Here is an 18,406-nt window from a genome sequence, read left to right on the forward strand (position 1 = left end):
AATAATTACGAGTTTAACATTTAATAAATATTTTGATATTAAAAATTAATAGTGAATATGAAGGGATGGAGGATTGCAAACCAAGAAAATTATTTTGAAAACAGAACAAAAAAATAACTTAGATACGTTTGGGATAACAACGAATTGTAATTCCTACGAATCGTAAAATCAACAGAAAAATAATTTAAAATTCTATAAACTATTGAGCGTAAAATATAATTTAGTATATTTACGATCGGGATATTAATTCGTAATACCATGACTTCAAAAATGATATGTATTACCAACAACGAATTTTCATCATTTATCTACATTAATTTGAGTTACAATTTGATTGATTTACGTTTAAAATGAATTAACATAGTTAATAAAATTAAATGTCTTGAATCTGACTTTTTTTTGCCGTAGTGTTAAATTTATTATCGATTCCAATTAATCGGAACCATAGTAAATTTGAATACAAAAAAAATGACATGCAAGAAAAGTTTTTATTTTTCCATTGAAATCCCTCAAAGAACTGTTACATACGTAAACATATCTTATACAGAATAATAAATATATATTAAACAAAAATAAGTACATACAAAGGACATTGATAAAAATCCAAAGTTTAGAACATAAAAAGCAAAGAAAGCACCCAAACATAGTCTTATCATCGCACAAAAATAAAGGAACAGTGGAACAATAAAAAAACCAACAAAATAAGTATCAAAACGAAATGAAGAATTGTGACGATTCACAACAGCCTAGGGTAGCTGAATTACCTCAAATTTCAGAGAACTTACAAATCTAAATTATATGCAGTCGCTTTAGGCGCCCTACTTTTTCGCTGTTATCCAGAAGGTTACCATAAACCAATTTAAATCTTTGTTCAGTTTCATTTTGTATCTTATACCGAATCGCCGGAGCTTCTCTCGAATGGTGGCAATCCCAGATAATCATATATTTCAGTATTTTTTGCAAACAACGGAACTTTTGTTATATTTCTCAATAGTTAGTTCTAGAATTCATGTAACTCTTCCACAGTAGATTTAATTATCTCATATTAAATTATTTAATTTTTTTAATTCAATTAATTTTTTGGTTATTTTATTGGTTAATAAAGATGAATTTTATTATCAATCATCGTTGATCATTTATAATAATTTCCACTAATTTTTTATTATGTCCGAACGCTTTCGAATATTAAAAATAGTCGGTAAGTGGAAATTATTATATAATTAATTTATATCAATACCAACGGGCCATGATTAATAATAAAATTAATTTAAATGGTAACCAAAAAACTACGGCTATGAAATTCTATTACTTTTAAACCTTCACAAATCTATTGCTAATATAAAATTTAAAAAAAATTTCAAAATTCATCTAATATATTAATTTGTGATGGAAGTAATTATAATACATAACACATAAATGTTCCTGATGACGGATTAATATCCGAAAGCGCTCGGACATAATAATAAAAATTGTTAATAAGTGGAAATTATTATATATTTAGTTAATAAAGATTATTTTCGTACTTTTATCGCTAAGAAAATGTTAACAGTCAAAAATATATTTCCATTTTTTAAGAACTTAGAGAGATAATTTTATTTTACTTCTGAATCCTCCAAAAATTGAAGTTTTTTATCATAAACTAATTTTTTAAAATCATAGAATTAAATTTATAAAAAAAACATAAAATGAGCTTAACTTAAACTGTAACCACGTAATAATATTTTAAAGCAGCATTTAATATGTTGTAATCACCACTTTTCCAAGTAAAAGTTACTAAGATGCCTTATTTATGGCATATCCTTTACTACGTAAGTATTTTCTATGAATTTTTATCACCAGAACAGAATGAAAAAATTTTCTTCTCTCTTCCGTTTTTTTGTCGTATTTATGGGATAGAAAATCAATAGTTGTAGAGAAGTAAAAAAATAAAAAAACAAACAAAATTAACACGAATTTTTGTGTTTATTGCAGCTTATGTAACAATAATAATATATTACATTCAATATTATAAAAAAAAATAATAATATCAACTATAGTACAAAAATATACGTATAAAAAATATAAACATTTCAATATAAATAATTAATTAATTAGAATAAACGAGAAAAATATAGTGGAATATTCTTACATTCCCATTAATTAATTTATATTGAAATGATAGGCGTAAAATTGATGTCAAAATAAAGAAAAACTGGCCGAAAGTCCTCTTTTATTATAATAATATTAAAATTTAATTATAATAATAAAAAAATTATATTTTTTATTTAAGCTAAACTTATATATTAAAATTGTATAAAATATTTATTAAATTTTACAAACTGTTCATTCTTCCGAATTTAATAGTCATAATTTTTATGAAAAAAAAAATTATTTAAAAATGTTGTTAGATATGAATAGAAATTCTAACACAATTATTTGATATAATTTCACCTGAAAATACAACATAATTTCAGATAAATTTCAGCCAGTTTTTTTTTATATCCTTTAACTTAGGTACATTGTCATTCATATCGTCGAAGGTGGGGTTAGTGTTTTGGGGAGGGAGTTGATTTTGGCGACAGGTAACAGTTGTCATTTTTTGTGATTGATTTCGTTATCGAATTTTCATGGTTTTCTGTAATCATATTAAAGTCTATTTCCTGCCGAATGGTCTTGGTGCGGGCGCTGGTCCTGCTCCTTGTTGTTGAAGCGATCTTGCGATGGCTTCTGGAATCGGTGGTGGTGTTGGTAAATGAGCACCTTCTGCGTGGAAACCTGTTTCATCAGCGAACCATCTTACTTGGATCGGACTACCGTCTGGTGCTGTGTATGAAAATGTACCTGAAGCGGTTTGGGCTTCTAAATCTTTTTGTCCTGGATTTTTTAAATAACCTTCTTCTGATGCTGCAATACCGTTACCAGTTTCGTAGCTGAAAAAAAAAATAATTTTGTAAATTAGGCTATTAGGTTTGTTCATATCTACCGAATAAATATATAAGGTAATAAAAATGACTGTATAGAATATATCCGAATAGCGTGATGAATATTTTTACCGATGAACTGAAATATAGGAGGTCGTATAAACATTCATATTACTCTATAATTTCATATTACCCCTTTATAATTTATGATTAATTAAATTAAAATAATTTAATATACAAGTACACTTTAAATTGTATTTTAAGTTTTTATATATATTTATATATAAAATATTATGTAAAGTGGGCACCATAAAACCAAAAGGCTTTAGGCAACCTGGCATGGGAATCAAGTTATTCTTGAAAATAATATAAACGTTCCCAAGAATAAGCATCCTATGTTGTGCTTTCTTAATAAAATTTGGCGTGCAACGACTAATTTTTCTTTTTCTTTTTTTTTATTAAGCCGAATAAACTATAATCAAGACGTAAAACTCAAATAAATGTAGATTATATGCAACCAAACAAGTGATTCCTTCTCTATGTTCACCACTGAGATTAGGTGTATAGTGAACATCATTGTTTTTCAGAAAAAGGAAGAATAAACTTATTTTAGATGATTTATATTTTGGCCAGTCATAAAAAATACTAGATTTATATACGTGTATATATATATATATATATATATGTGTGTGTGTGTGTGTGTGTGTGTGTGTGTGTGTGTGTTAATGTGTGAATGTGTGTGTGTATGTGTATGTGTGAGTTTTAATCTTTTTAATCTATGTTTTTATGTTATGTATTCCTATTAATTAACGAGTAAAACTTTTAGCTCTGTCATTTAAAGTAGAGTTTAAACATTTCTTTCATAATTACGTATTCATATTTTATTTTTTTATGTTCATATTAATTTATATGATTTTTATTTATATAATATTCTTTTATCCCTTTGTTTTCAAAACTGAGATTTCAGCGTGATCATATTTCAATTAAAAATAAAAATAATAAAATCCTGTTTATTTATTTATTATTTTTTTAATTCATTCGTACTTTTATTTATTTATATATCCTCTTTAAAATAAAAGAGAAAAATTATATAAAATTACTTTTCAGTTAAACTAATAATATCAATTATATTCATATACTTTTATTGATGACATGTTGAGCACGATTTATCATTTTTCCAGCTAACAGGAAGCAATTTCTCTTCCTGTAGGTGGAAGAAAAAAAATATTCAGTTTATATTTTTATATGTCACTCTGTCGTGTTGATAGCTTTATATACATATATAAAATACTCTTTCATGTCCATTATTTATTCATACATGGCATTTTAAGTAGTGCATTCAATGATTTAATGAATGAGTTTATGTTACATCAACTGCAGCTTTATTTATATTATCTTCATTTATAATATATATATATTTATTATTTTTTTTTTTTTTTTACTGAATCCTACTCAACTAAATGTTAATCGGATTATAATTTTATTTAAATTTCTATTTGTAAAAAAAATTGTTATTATTATTATAATTTATTATATAATAACATTCTAGTGCACATTTAGCTTTTACATACACATAGCCCTTAAAATATACTCACTTTCTTCCTTTAAAACAATAAATATATTTTTAAATTTGCAACCTTTTTTGAGTAGTAATTTCTTTAACGATTAGTTTTTCCAAAAAAATTGAATTAATTTTTCAATATTATTTCTATACCTAAGTTACATCGTTTACAAATTTTTGTTAATATAAATTAAGAAAGAAGTAATAATATTATTTTTCTTTTTTGTAAACATTATATTACTATTTCAAATATTACTAAATAAAATTATTATATTTTAAATACAAACTTTTAAATAATATTACTTTTATAGGTGGAAAAAGGTATATTTTTAAAATTTATTCAACGGGTATTGATAACTGTTATATTTTAATCCATTTTAATGTATTACAATAAGACGTAATGGGTAACGTTTCGGTGTTTCACGTGGAGGTCCCGGGTTCGAATCTCGGTCAGGCAACTTTTCATACGTTATCAATTATCACCGGACTGTAGCTTCTTGCTCTTTCATAATTTATTTTGAAAACTATCATTAATATTTACTAGCTAAAAGTTTATTCAAATTCTTTATTTTATCCTTAAAATTACGAGTACTATGAAGGACGATTTATAGAAATCTTTATAGGAATCTTTATTTTTTAGACAGTAAATTCTCTAAGTTTATAAGAAAGGAAGTTATTTTATCTGCCCCATAAATTTTTTTGAAATTTTTAAAAAATAATAGGTAAAAATGGTAAATTATGTTTTTTTTTTCTTTTCACAATCTACCAAATAATCTATTTTATGGTAAAAGTTATACTATTGATTCCGATGTACCACTTCATTCTATTTATTTCAATTGTAATACAATTTAATAATTTAAATACAATTATAAATCTTGACTCATTTCCCATGAGCTAAGTTTCTTTTAAAACTAGTACTCTTTTAGGAACTGTTTATATACTAAATGAAACGTATTTATTGTTCATGATCTAGAATAAGTTTTCAGTAAAAAATTTACTTAGCCAAATAATTTGTCTTTAACAAATAATATTTCAAACATTTTATTTGCCATATCAACATATTTTTGATTCCTTGATCGTTGAAAATTACAATTACAAATATTAAATATAATATAATCTAGGGTTGGGACAGCCTTGTCCAGGAGGAGTGGGACACTCAGGTGTCCTACTTTTGATGATTGGACGGGGACTCCATTTGGAACTTCATGACGGGGTGTAAAGTAAGACCGTAGTCCCGGTGGGGGGACTCCCTCAGGTCCACTCATTAAAGGCATGGCGAATGATTAAAGACCGAATCTCGGCTTCCTGAGGGGTAACCTTAGTTCCTGCCGAGGTAATTTGAGGCGATGGTACCCTTGGAGCTGTGTACAAGCTTAGTTCCGGATCTTGCTCCAGGGGGGATGAATAACGGGAACGATAAAAAATATTAAATATAAATAAATTAATAAAATAAAAAATAAATAAAATTAATATTAAATATAAATTTATATTTACCTATATTTGTATGACCCATCATAATTGTGTTCGTTTAAGAAAGATACAATTGGTACTTCTTTCAGGTTTGAATATTGCTGCGGTTGTCCTCTAAGTTGGGCTGATACGCAACCAAATAATGCAGCTACTAAACAGATTAACTGAAAAAAAAAAATTGAAATTCGTTATATTATAAATACATATTATACATTTTTTATCAATTCAAAGTATATTTTTATTATAGCAAATCTTAATCCATTTTATTTATTTTATATTTCAACCATTTAATAATTATTTTAGTTCAAGATCTGAAATTAAATAAATAATGAAAGTTATTCTAATAGTACTCATTTTATTTAAATTATTATTTTTTATATATATTCATTTTAATTATTACTGAATTTTGACTTAATAAAAAAAATAATAATACATGAAATTATAATTGTAAAAAAAAAAGAAAAAAGTAATATAAATTTTTGATAATTTCTGATCATAATATTTATAGAAAATTGGTAAAAATATATATACGTATATATATAATTATATTTTTTAAATTTTGTGAATTTAATTTAATAATATTTTTCTAGTCCCGTGATGAAATGGTAGCATCTCAACATTTCATGGGAGGACCGCCTCTGTGGCTCGAGTGGTAGCGTCTCGGCCTTACATCCGGAGGTCCCAGGTTCGAATCTCGGTCAGGCATGGCATTTTCACATACGCTATTTTCAATGATTTGTAAATCATTCGGTTTCATCCTCTGAAGAATGCCTAACGGTAGACCCGGAGGTAAAAAAAAAAACAAATTTCATGGGAAAGGTGCCCAGTTCGAATCCCGGTTAATAAATGGTATTTTTTATATGCTACAAAATTTTCATTCCATATTTCTACATACGAGATTAAAGCTTAAATAATGAATCAACCAAATATGTAATTAATAATAATTTATTCAAGTTTCATAATAAAAAAGTTTAACCTTTACATCACAATAGAAAGTAAATTTCAACTAAAAAATAATTGAAGTAAAAAAAAAAACAATCATGATTCTAAAAGTAAATCATCATATTAACATATAGTTTAATAATATTATGTAAATAAATTTTAAGTAATAATAATTTTAATAAATGACTTAATACCTTAAGTAGGTTAAAAATAAAAAGATTTAAGAATAAAAAATAATTTATACACCTATGGCTATACAGTACTGTTTTATTACAAATATGTGAATCTTCTTACATTATTTCTTTACAGGACCACTCGCACGAATTTATTTAATAATGCAATTTAATATAACCTTCATATTTACGTTGAAGGCGTGGGAAGGTGATCCAGTCATGTTTATGTATATATACAATGTAAAATATTAAAAACAAAAAATAATTAAATAACGAAGCAACTAAAAAAAAAAAAGAAATAATAATTTAAAATAGAATTGCATACATATAAAAAGAATAATATACCACATTTTGCCATTTGGGTTCAGAGGTGAATGAGAGATGAGTATGAATTGATTCACTTATATGAATTGAGTGAAATCATCATTAAGTTATCTTAAACACTGTGTTGATAGTATGTATATATATATATATATATATATATATATGTGTGTATATTATCCATTGCAAACTCAAGCACAATTTTAAATGTCAGAAGTATGAAGGAAGAGATTGTTGAACAAATATGCAATAATGGGTAACGGATTGTTTACAATTAAGATTAAGATGAAACAAGACAAAAAAATAAAATAATAATAGTGTATAGAAAAATGTTAAGTTTATTATTTATTCCATTTTACGACGTAAAAATGTTAAGTAAAAAAAAAAAACAACATAATATTTATATTAGTTCATTATGCAGTAGCCACATCATCAAGAATATAAACTTAAAGAAAAACAGCAGTTAATAATGATAAAAAAAACAGTTATGTATATTCCATTGTCTGACTGAGACAATAATCTTATGAAAGAATAATTACACCTTCCCTTCAGCTCCCAGTATTTACGTCCACCTGTCTTTAGATTATATTATTGTTTTGTAATTTAAAAGCAGAGAAAATAAATAGTGATTTACATTATTCAAAATATATTACAATACTTTTTTTTTAAACAGAATTAATGTGATTATTTAACTTTTACTTAATTTACATATCATTAGTTATTTTTTTTAATAAATTATTTTTTCTATTTCTATGTATGTTTATATATTATAAAAATTTTTAGATACATTTGAAAAATTTTTTATCCACTTTTCGAAGAAAAGTACGGTATTACTTTCGGTCGCTTGGTAGGAAGAAGTGGTGAAAATGAATTTTCATTATGAAAATACCGTTCACTTAAATTCGGGTTTCCTTATATATATATATATATATGCATACACAGGCCTATGTATAGAATTTTGTGGCTCAAAAATCTCCAAAAATACTAAATCAACTTCATTGAAATTTAGATATGTTGTGTAACTGTATTTAAAGTTGTGTATGTAAAGATTTTATGAAGATTGGTTGAGTCGTACTTCAGTTACGCTCAATTTAAGATCGAAAAGATTTGAGCGGAGCAAGTTAGAAAAGTGGTACGTTATGATGCTGCATGTTTGGATATTGATGTTCCCTTATCTACGAATCTACTGATAGTTGTAATATTAAAAAAATATTAAAATCAAATTAAATTTACAAAAAATCGGTCTTCTTACGCAGAACTGGGCAATTTATTTTTTCCTGAACTGTTATACTATTTTGTGCAGGATAATATATAACATTGATTTATATCACTTCTTTTATGTTAAGAGAGTTAGTTTGAAATCTGTCTTCTTACGCAGAACTGGGCAATTTATTTTTTCCTGAACTGTTATACTATTTTGTGCAGGATAATATATAACATTGATTTATATCACTTCTTTTATGTTAAGAGAGTTAGTTTGAAATCTGTTGGATGTATTTATTATTAATTGAAATTGATGATACTAGTTTAAATTCTTTGGTCTCAGTTGATGTAATTCTATTTCATAAATCGGTTGATCTAATGTTATAAATAATCGGATTTAAAATCTGTGTAATTTTAATAAAAATTATAAAAATAACAAAATATTAATAAAACCTATACAATAGATAATATTAAAGAAAATAGAAGAATTAATCAAAAATTTTTATCCTTAAAATTTTAGATGTCCTCCGATTAAGCCAGTCAACGGAGAGGGTGGTGTAGCGAACAGAAACGCTGCGAGGCGGGTATTCTTCTCCCTCGGGGGGGAATTGAGATGGTATTCCTTCTTACCAAGTCAGGGGTATGAACTAAAGTTAAGTTCAGTAAGGGAACTAGGAATAAATTTCGTTATTGCAAACAGCATTTTTGGGGATATGTTATTTATTCAACCATCTCAAATATTATGAGACATTTACGCATAAATTGGTTCTATCAAGTGTAGAACTAGGCGCGGGATTCGTGCTTCCAAGAATTCGGTTAGCTAGTTCAGAGGGCAATGAAATAGGACAGTCAAGATTATCCGAAAGAAGCCTACAGCCGAAGGCTGAGTCATTAACTCACTGATGCAAATGTCTACCTAGGCATTTACATCGGTGGTATCTCAACGAGGCCTGGTTTATTACAGTGAGATGTACAGAGGGCAAAAGACGATTCCCGTTAAAGCCCATCAGGACTAGGAACGGGTCGGTAGTGATGTGGCGACCGGAACCGTCACAAGGCGGGTGTCTTCCAGTATGGGGGTTGGAATGGTGTTCTTCCTTAATAAATTATTTAGAGAAATACTATTTCTCTAATAATATTTATTATTTCTCTATAAGATTGTTTTTATATTAATAAATGAATATTTTATATAATTAAAGAATTCTTTAGGGTTATTATCTTTGAAAAGCATCATTTACATACGTTTCTCCAAACAGATTATTAAATAGAATCTTTTATCTTCTATTAAAAGGATTATTTAATATTTTTATATATTTTTAACCAAATGACGTAGTTAAATTTTATAAATACATTATTTAAAAATTAAAAAAAAAATGTTTTAACTATTTTGAAGTATTAAATATAAATTTTTACTGGTATAATTTATTTATTTTGTATTAAAAACAAATTTTAAATTGAATTAAAAATACTAGGTGTACGTTATAGTTTAATATTAAAATCTGGATATGTTTTTTTGTTATTAAAAATTACTAAATAAATGTGGAAATGATAATTTACAGTACAGAATTAAAATAACTCATATATGTTATGTTATTTCACAATATATAAATATTATAATAAAAATTATAACTTATATGTTACATAAATTAAAATAATATATAGCTGAAGAAATTCGTTATGAGTAATTACACCATAAGTTTTAACCTTAATATTTAATTTACTTTTCATTCATAATTAAAAATTAATATTTTAATTAACATTTTTATTGTTATTTTATTTAATTATACTCTTTTTTTAATGTTTATTGCAAAATCTTTTTCTATTTTTTGTTCGATATTTTAAAATAAAAATTAGATAATACTATTAATCTGCAGGAAAGGAAAGTAAAGAGTTATTTTACTACACGCGTCGGCATAAAATATAAATAATTTAACAATTGAACCTGAACAGTTATTTTAGTTCTATTGTTTTTTTTCCATATTTTAAGAGAAGAGCGAGAGGGAAAAAAATTGTGTGTGTATGTGTGTGTGCATGTGATTTCGTAATTGAATTGTAAAGAATAAATGAACTTAAAATAAATGTAAAATAGTACTTATGTAGGCATAAGAATTATTATTTCTTGTCAGGTCGTAAAAGTGTAATTTTATTGTCATAAAATATGTAGCTGCTACACATAAACGTAAGTTTATATATATATATATATATATATATATATATATCAGATTATATATATATATATTTCTTTTTTTTTATTAATAGTATAGCCCTGTAATAGTTTAATGCGTTCTTTATTATTTTAAGGCAATAATCCATTTTTAAGGAATGTTTGTGACAAGAATCAGATAATGAAACTAAAAAAAATATAAATAATTTTTGATTATTATAATTTTATGATCTTTTTAAATGTTTTTTTAATTTTATTTCTTCTGAAATAGACAACTTTTATTGTTGACATTATGTTAAGTACTAAAATTTTCCATTTATATTAACGAATTTTATTAATATTCTCACTGTTATAACCTTCATTCATACAACGGCAATTTAATTTTATGCTCTTTAGTATAATATGCTCTCTCCCTTTCTTTCTCTCTCTCCCCCTGATCAAGTTTAATATATCTTTAGATAAGATCTATAAATACATATTTTTCTTTTTATTAATAATAATTTTAATTTAGTAGAAGTGAACAACTAATATTTCCCCATCATCAGATATTCTAATTTTTGGGAAAGAATATTTTCATTAAAAAAATTTAAAAGGTTTTATTTTTTTTTTAAATAAGCCGTTTTAAAAATATATAATTTTGGAAAATCTTACTACCGATTAAATCCAAAATTAAAAAAATAGATAAAATGTATTCCCAGAGGAACCACAATAATTGTTTAAAGAAAATTAAGATTCGTACAATTTATATTATATTGTTACTATACACAATTTCAAAATATTGTGTACGCACCTGAATCGCTTATTACATGAAAAACGTGACGTCATAATTCTTAACGATGGTGTAGATGTATAGTCTAACTGTAATAATTTGTTAGTTTAGGGTTTTTATTTTTAAGTGCTGATAAACCATTTTAAAAGATATAGAGTTGCCAGCCAGAGTTTAGTTTTTATTACTTACCTTTAGATTTTTTTTTGTTGGTATTATTATTTACATGGATATGATTTAAATGATCACGTTTTATTTTGTGAGTTTTTTTTTAATTATAGGAGCTATAAATCTAATTTACCTCCCGGGTTGGTCTAGTAGTAAACTCGTCGATGTAAATCAACTGATTTTGAAATCGAGAGTTCTCAGGTCCAAATCCTAATAAAGTTAGTTACTTTTACACGGATTTGAATACTAGATCGTGAATACCGGTGTTCTTTGATGGTTGGGTTTCAATTAACCACACATCTCAGGAATGGTAAGCCAAGTTTTTTTGTAAGATGTAGACATGATTTTTATGTCTACCGGTACAGTTACGTAACACTGTTAAATCACTAATGATTGTAAATAAAAATATTAAAAAAAAGAAAAATAATTTTTTTTGTTATAAATTTTTTTTGTAATTTCTTTTCTTTTTTTGTCTTTCATTTTATTTTTTTAAAAATTAATGTAGTGGTCAGTTACTACCTAACACATATATTTAATTATAATTACTTTAAAAAGTAGCCTATCAATATATTATTTAAAAGAAACATAAATTATTGTATTTACAAATCAATTTAACAATAAATTAAATTTTAAATTTGTTGTATAATCAATAATTAACGTGTAAAACTTTTTAAAGATTGTTTTAACAATTTTATTACATAAACATAATTTCAGGTGAATCATGTCAATAAAAAAAATAGTAATTATTATTATATTTTTGATCATAAATCATGAATAGTAAGAAACAACATGTGTTAGTCTATGTATAATTCATTGGTTACAAAATATAAGTACTTATTTTAAATGTTTCGTAAGTACTGAATTCTTGTTAAAAAACATATTAATGTTAAAACTTTCATTTTCCCAATAAAGATGAGATTTTAGTATTGCGTTGCATCTATATCTACGGTACTATATTGTGTGATGCTTACTGATTAATATTTAAAATATGCAACATTACTTGTTGTAAATTTTTTTTTATATGTTATAGTACTTCAGGATGAGTTCCAAAACAATAAATAATTATTTTAAAAATACAAACAAATAAATAGTTTATAATAACACATAATTTAAATTTTGTAAAATAATATTTGGAGTCTTTTTATTTCTTATAATGGATTTAAAATGAGTGAAGATGAATATTATAAATTACAGATTTGCACGATGCATTTATTTAAATTATTCATGTAATACCTTTTATTTATTATTATTTTTAAACCAATCTATTATATTCTTTGGCCTTTTGCCACAATTTACATTATGTTAATTTTTACTCAATTTTTAATTTATCGAATTATTATATAAATATAGCATCTCATATAGTATAAGTATAGTTTCTAATACTGTATAATAAAATTGCGGGTATTTAATGTAATAAATTTCAGATATCTATTTTCAAAATCGTGAAATTTTAAACGCATTCCATTCTCTTAAAATAATTATCATTTTATTACCATTTATATGATATATCTTCCTATTATTTATTTGTATATATTTATTTATTCAGATATTTATAACGTACATATTTTAAATGGTTACTTTTGATAAATGTTCGAGTACCTACGTATGTACTCGAATAACTCAAAAACGATTAGCTATATGTTAAAATTTTGTATTTAGAACTGTTGTAACATCTAGTTGTGGACCTCCCCTTTTGATTGCAATAGAGTGGGCCAAAAATGTGTATACAGTCAGAACTCTAAATAAAGCGGGGTTTCAATTTTGAAACATTTAGATTTTTGACTTTTTCTTAATTGCAGTAGTAAGCCCTAGTTCGGAGCTTTTCAACGATATATCATAAGTGGTGCTTATTTTCATTGGTTCCAGAGTTATAGCCAAATAAAATTTTAATTAATGAAATATTTGGATTTTACAAGGAGAAGACACATTGGTTTTAATCCGACTTCACATACATACATACATTTTTTTCTAATTTTTTTTAATTTAAATATATTTATTTATTAATAATTATTAACCTCAGATTGAAAAAAAATTAATAAATAATCATTCAATAATTACAAGATAAAAAGTATGAAAAAAAAATCAGAAATTATTTCGAAATAAAATTTCATGTACTTTTCATTTTAATTGAGAATTTTTTACAATCACAGGTTAATAATTATTAATAAATCAATATATTTAAATTAAAAAAAAAAAGGTAAAAAAATATATGTAAATGAAGTCGGATTCGAACCTTTGTGTCCATGGTTACCGATCCAACACGTTCTCACTTACACCACATATCTACTTGAGCGACGTGAAACAAAATTAATCTATAAACTAACATAGAATGCTAAGGAAATTTTTAGGGCCATTTTTCTTGAGTATAATTGAATGTTGCGTGTTAGTATTTTGCGATGAAGACACATAAACCGTGTACTACTCACACTAGCAAAATGGTTTGCATCGGTGTCCCGAAGCCCGTGTCTTCCCCTTGTTAGGTACAGTAATATGGATCTTAGGTCCTTATATTATTTAACTTTTTATAGAAAAAGGTCACTATAATTATTTTCTTTCAGAATTATTTAATTTGCTTACGAAAAACAATTTTTTTTTTAACATTAAGCATGATCTTAGTATATTAGAATAATTTTATTCCCAAAGCCTTTAAATGAAGTACAGTAAAAATGTGTATATATAATTTATTAGGCGTACAAGGAAATCATGTGGTGTCCACATTAGATTTTTTAAATAAATATTTTAATTAGGTCTCTTTTAAGGATGAAATTGATGGATTTTCATAATTTTGCATGAAAAATTTCATAATTTTTTTTCGTACAACTAATATCAGTTAAATTATTTTCAGTTATCATAGTTTTATATATATATATATATATATATATTTAATGGTTTAAAGTTACGTGCCTACTTTTAAACCTGGTAACATAGATAGAATAGGGTAGAGATACATCCACTGAACTGCTTGCTACATGAATTTAGTTACAGGCAGTGATTTTTCATTTATCAACATGTATTTTTCTGAGAGTTTCAAACGTAACCATTGTGTCTGGAATACATTAATAATTATTTTTCGTACATTAGTTTTAAATTGAAATTTATTTGAATTTTAGTTTCCAGTATGTAATATGTAAGATTCATACTGACTTGTATATTGGTTATATTTAAATTTATAATATTTATAAAAATGGCCGTAATAGAAAACAATTTTTTTTATCTTCCAAAAATTCTACATAAATTACGAAACAAAACAAAATATTAATTAAATTTTCATTTAAAATTTTATATAAATTACTGGTACATTTTTTTTCTAAAAAAAATATTTATTTTCTCAACGATTTGAAATGTGCTACATTTTATCCTAATAATTGGTTCAATCATTTTCATTGGTTCAAAAAATTATCTCATGCTAGATTTATTAAGGAAAATCATGGCTGATTTCAATGAAAAAATTATTTCCCGTTGTCTTCATTCATGTACTAAATCTCGTACCGATATAGATGCCTATCAAAATGCAGAAAATGATTAATTCTACAAGCGACATCTTCACTATATTTACTGTAGAATGAGCATTATTTCCTCAAGAAAGGCAATTCTGATTACTATCTCTTGTATTTCAGGTGCTTTACATGTGCTACTGCCTTTTGAAACACTAAGAATGATTGTGTAAAAGAATAAATTTATTATCCATTCTTTTGAGAAGCAGTCCTATGTATTATTCATTCTTTCTACTTGAAAGATGATAAATACATTTATGTTATAATATGACTACTATACATAAGTATATTTCCCAATGGGGTGTCTTCGGAAAATTATAACGATATTTCGGAATTTAGTAATGGCCCTTCCGATCTTTATTTGGCACTCGGAAAAATTAATCGAAATATAAAAAATACAACAATTTTAAAAAATTGTCCGCGTTTAGATTTATAAAACCTTATACTCTTAAACAAAATTACTTACTTTAAAAACGAGTTATAATATTTACCTGCATAAACCAGGTACGAAAAATATTTTCGTGCAATTTAGTACTTTAACGTACGAGAATGGAGAATGGACCTTGTATAATTATTTAGTCGCCAAAGATAAAAAAAAATTATTTTAATTAATCAAATTAACATATTTGGCAAGTTTTAAAAAAATAATAATAATTGAAAAGAAAAAAAAGAATTTTCTGAATCCATTCATTTAATGTATGCAAAATATATTTAAATTAAAAAAATATTTCAATCAATGCCTTAAAATATATTAGGTAAAAAAAATTTTAATGGATTTTCTTCTTTCAATGACAAAATTTTTAGTGTATTTAAAATTAAAATATCCTATTAATAGTAGAACTGGTTTTTACTTCGTAATTCTAGTATGGTTCTATGTGTACTATGAGTAGTTGTTGGGCATCAAACTAGCCTTAGGCTGTTAACATAAGTTACTTGAGAAGATTACATATAACAATAACAAGAATTTTTTCTACTTAAGTGATAATCCTTGTACTCAATATAAACGTGGTACAACGTGATATTATTTGAACAAATTTGTTATTATGTTACTGTTTATTTTTATTTACTTCTCTCTTAAAAAGAAGGTGGTTTATAAATATGAATCTTTGAAATTAAATTTTGAATTTTCTGTTGATTTTCAAATTTTAACATTTTCAAATGAAATAAAAATATTGCCGATCTCCGAAGCGGAGTGGTAGCGTCTCAGCCTTTGGAGGTCTCATCTGGAGGTCCTGAGTTCAAATCCCGGTCAAGCGAATAACACGAATTAATTATTAAATTTTAATAGTTTAATTGGAAAATATTATGGAAAACATTTTTTTTTTAATTAAACCATTTGCCTTTTAAATTTTAAAACATAATGTTTTCATATCTATGCATTTCAATTTTTCATCCCTTCTTAATGAATAGGATGACATACTGGAATCCATACCTACCTAACCTTTATTCCATCCTTATTTAACAGAAGACTAAAATAAACGGTTTTCTCATAAATATAATTTAATTATTATCAAAAAAAGGGTGCTAAAGGGGGATGAAATCAGTAGAAGATGGAATCTCGTGATTCTTATATCTAATGGATAATGACCTCTGAAATATGACCGTTGTGGCAGAGTATTATTGTTTCATTCGGAAGATTCTGTTTTTGAAACCCGATAAATATTGGCAATTTTACATATTTTAAAATATTATATTCCTGTGCACAAGTCTTGACTTATGTAGTAAAAAAATTGTTTAAGAAAAATGAAATTTGTTTTGTTGTGAGAGAATTTATATCGGATGGATAAATAAACTTATAGAATTAAACTGAGTGTAGGAGTGATAACGTCTCGGTCTTTCATCTAAAAGTTCCAGATTCGAATCCCAGTCAGAAATGAAATTTTTCATACAGTATAAAATTTCTGTTACTTATTCCCGTAGCAGAAACTTCGAGCTTATGTAGAGAATTAATTTTTACAAAAAATAATAAACCAGTGAATACACATACACACACACATAAATAGCTAAACTCAGTGCTTATAAAAATACAAGGGATAAATTATTTTAAATTAATTCTTAATTAATATTGAACCTTTTGATAAATTATTTTAATATTTTAAATGCAAACGTTGAAAATCTTTTAGTTCCAACTATGACCACCTATAAAGTATAGATGGCGTTACTGTGAAAATCTTAGCGTACATTAATGTAAAAAATTATACATATATTTTTTAATAAAAACTTGAAATTAATTGTAATATTAAGGTTCATATAAGAAATTGTTTTTTTTTTACTCTCCCCAAAAAAATAAAAAAATAATAGAAATTAATCCAACATAATATTGCATTCGAAATTATATTTGCGTATAGATAATATGAAGAACTGAAATAATGTGTTTACTGTATAACTTCAGAATTTTTTTTTAATAAAAAACTAAACAAAAACTCACCATATTCATATTTGATGAATGTATTTTTGCACCACCGTACAATGAAGAAGACCCGAACACACTGTGTTGTTTATGGTGGTTGGTTTTAAATCGGAATGATGCTGAACCAAAATCAGTCGCCGGTATTTATATATTTATCACAAGTACAAAATAGAAGAGGAAGGTATATTATAATAATAGTAATAGTGATAAAAAAAAAAGGCAGCGGGCAGTAGTAAGTGAATAACGTAACATTAGTATTAAATGAAGATGATTTGCTCCCCCACTCCTAAACGCCACCGCGCAAAAGTATCATATTGTACATCATTCTCATCACCACTCACCCCTCCTCCGATCATTTCTTATTCTTATTCATTTGATTCTTCTTGCGTGTACTCATCATCCTTTCTCCTTTTTCCTTTAACACTACCCCTCCTCCAAACTATCCCTCCCGCTATTATTACATTTCTCTATTCTTGTATCCATTTACATATTTTATGGTAATCGTCATTCATGTTGTTCAGTGTAAAATAGTTACAACTTGTGTGTGTGTGTGTGTGGGTGTGTACATATATCTATGTATTTGTGTAGATATAAAAAAATAGATGCATATTATTTAATGCATAAACTTTCTATGATGAGTGATTTGACCATGTTCTATTATTATTATTAACAAATAATACTGCATTACATTGTCTGTATAATCTAAAATATATGAAATATAAAATTGAAATATAGTAAATTCCTCGTTTTACCAGTTCCAATTATCCAAGTATACGACTTAATAGAGGTTTTTTTCTTTTGTGCACTTCTTCATTCGTTATTATTATTTTATTC

At 25.5% G+C, this 18,406-nt stretch overlaps 1 protein-coding gene across 1 annotated transcript; it reads right to left on the reverse strand.

Annotated features, from left to right (window-relative positions):
• Positions 1–1,942: 1,942 nt before the first annotated feature.
• On the reverse strand, positions 1,943–17,747 carry LOC142331164 (endocuticle structural glycoprotein SgAbd-2-like). Its single transcript, XM_075376873.1, has 3 exons — positions 17,591–17,747; positions 5,956–6,095; positions 1,943–2,909 (listed from the first exon to the last, which is right to left on the reverse strand). The coding sequence occupies exons 1-3, from the start codon at positions 17,597–17,599 to the stop codon at positions 2,633–2,635; spliced, it is 426 nt and encodes a 141-aa protein (XP_075232988.1). The 5' UTR covers positions 17,600–17,747; the 3' UTR covers positions 1,943–2,632.
• Between the last annotated feature and the right edge of the window lie 659 nt (positions 17,748–18,406).

The sequence above is a fragment of the Lycorma delicatula genome, chromosome 10 (genome assembly GCF_047948215.1).
Source record: "Lycorma delicatula isolate Av1 chromosome 10, ASM4794821v1, whole genome shotgun sequence".
NCBI classification, from domain to species: Eukaryota; Metazoa; Arthropoda; class Insecta; order Hemiptera; family Fulgoridae; genus Lycorma; species Lycorma delicatula.

Coding starts and splice junctions, on each gene's coding strand:
- LOC142331164 (XM_075376873.1), bottom strand. Junction 2,910..5,955: donor GATGGGTCATACAAATATAG/GTAAATATAAAT, acceptor TTTTTTTTTCAG/CTACGAAACTGGTAACGGTA.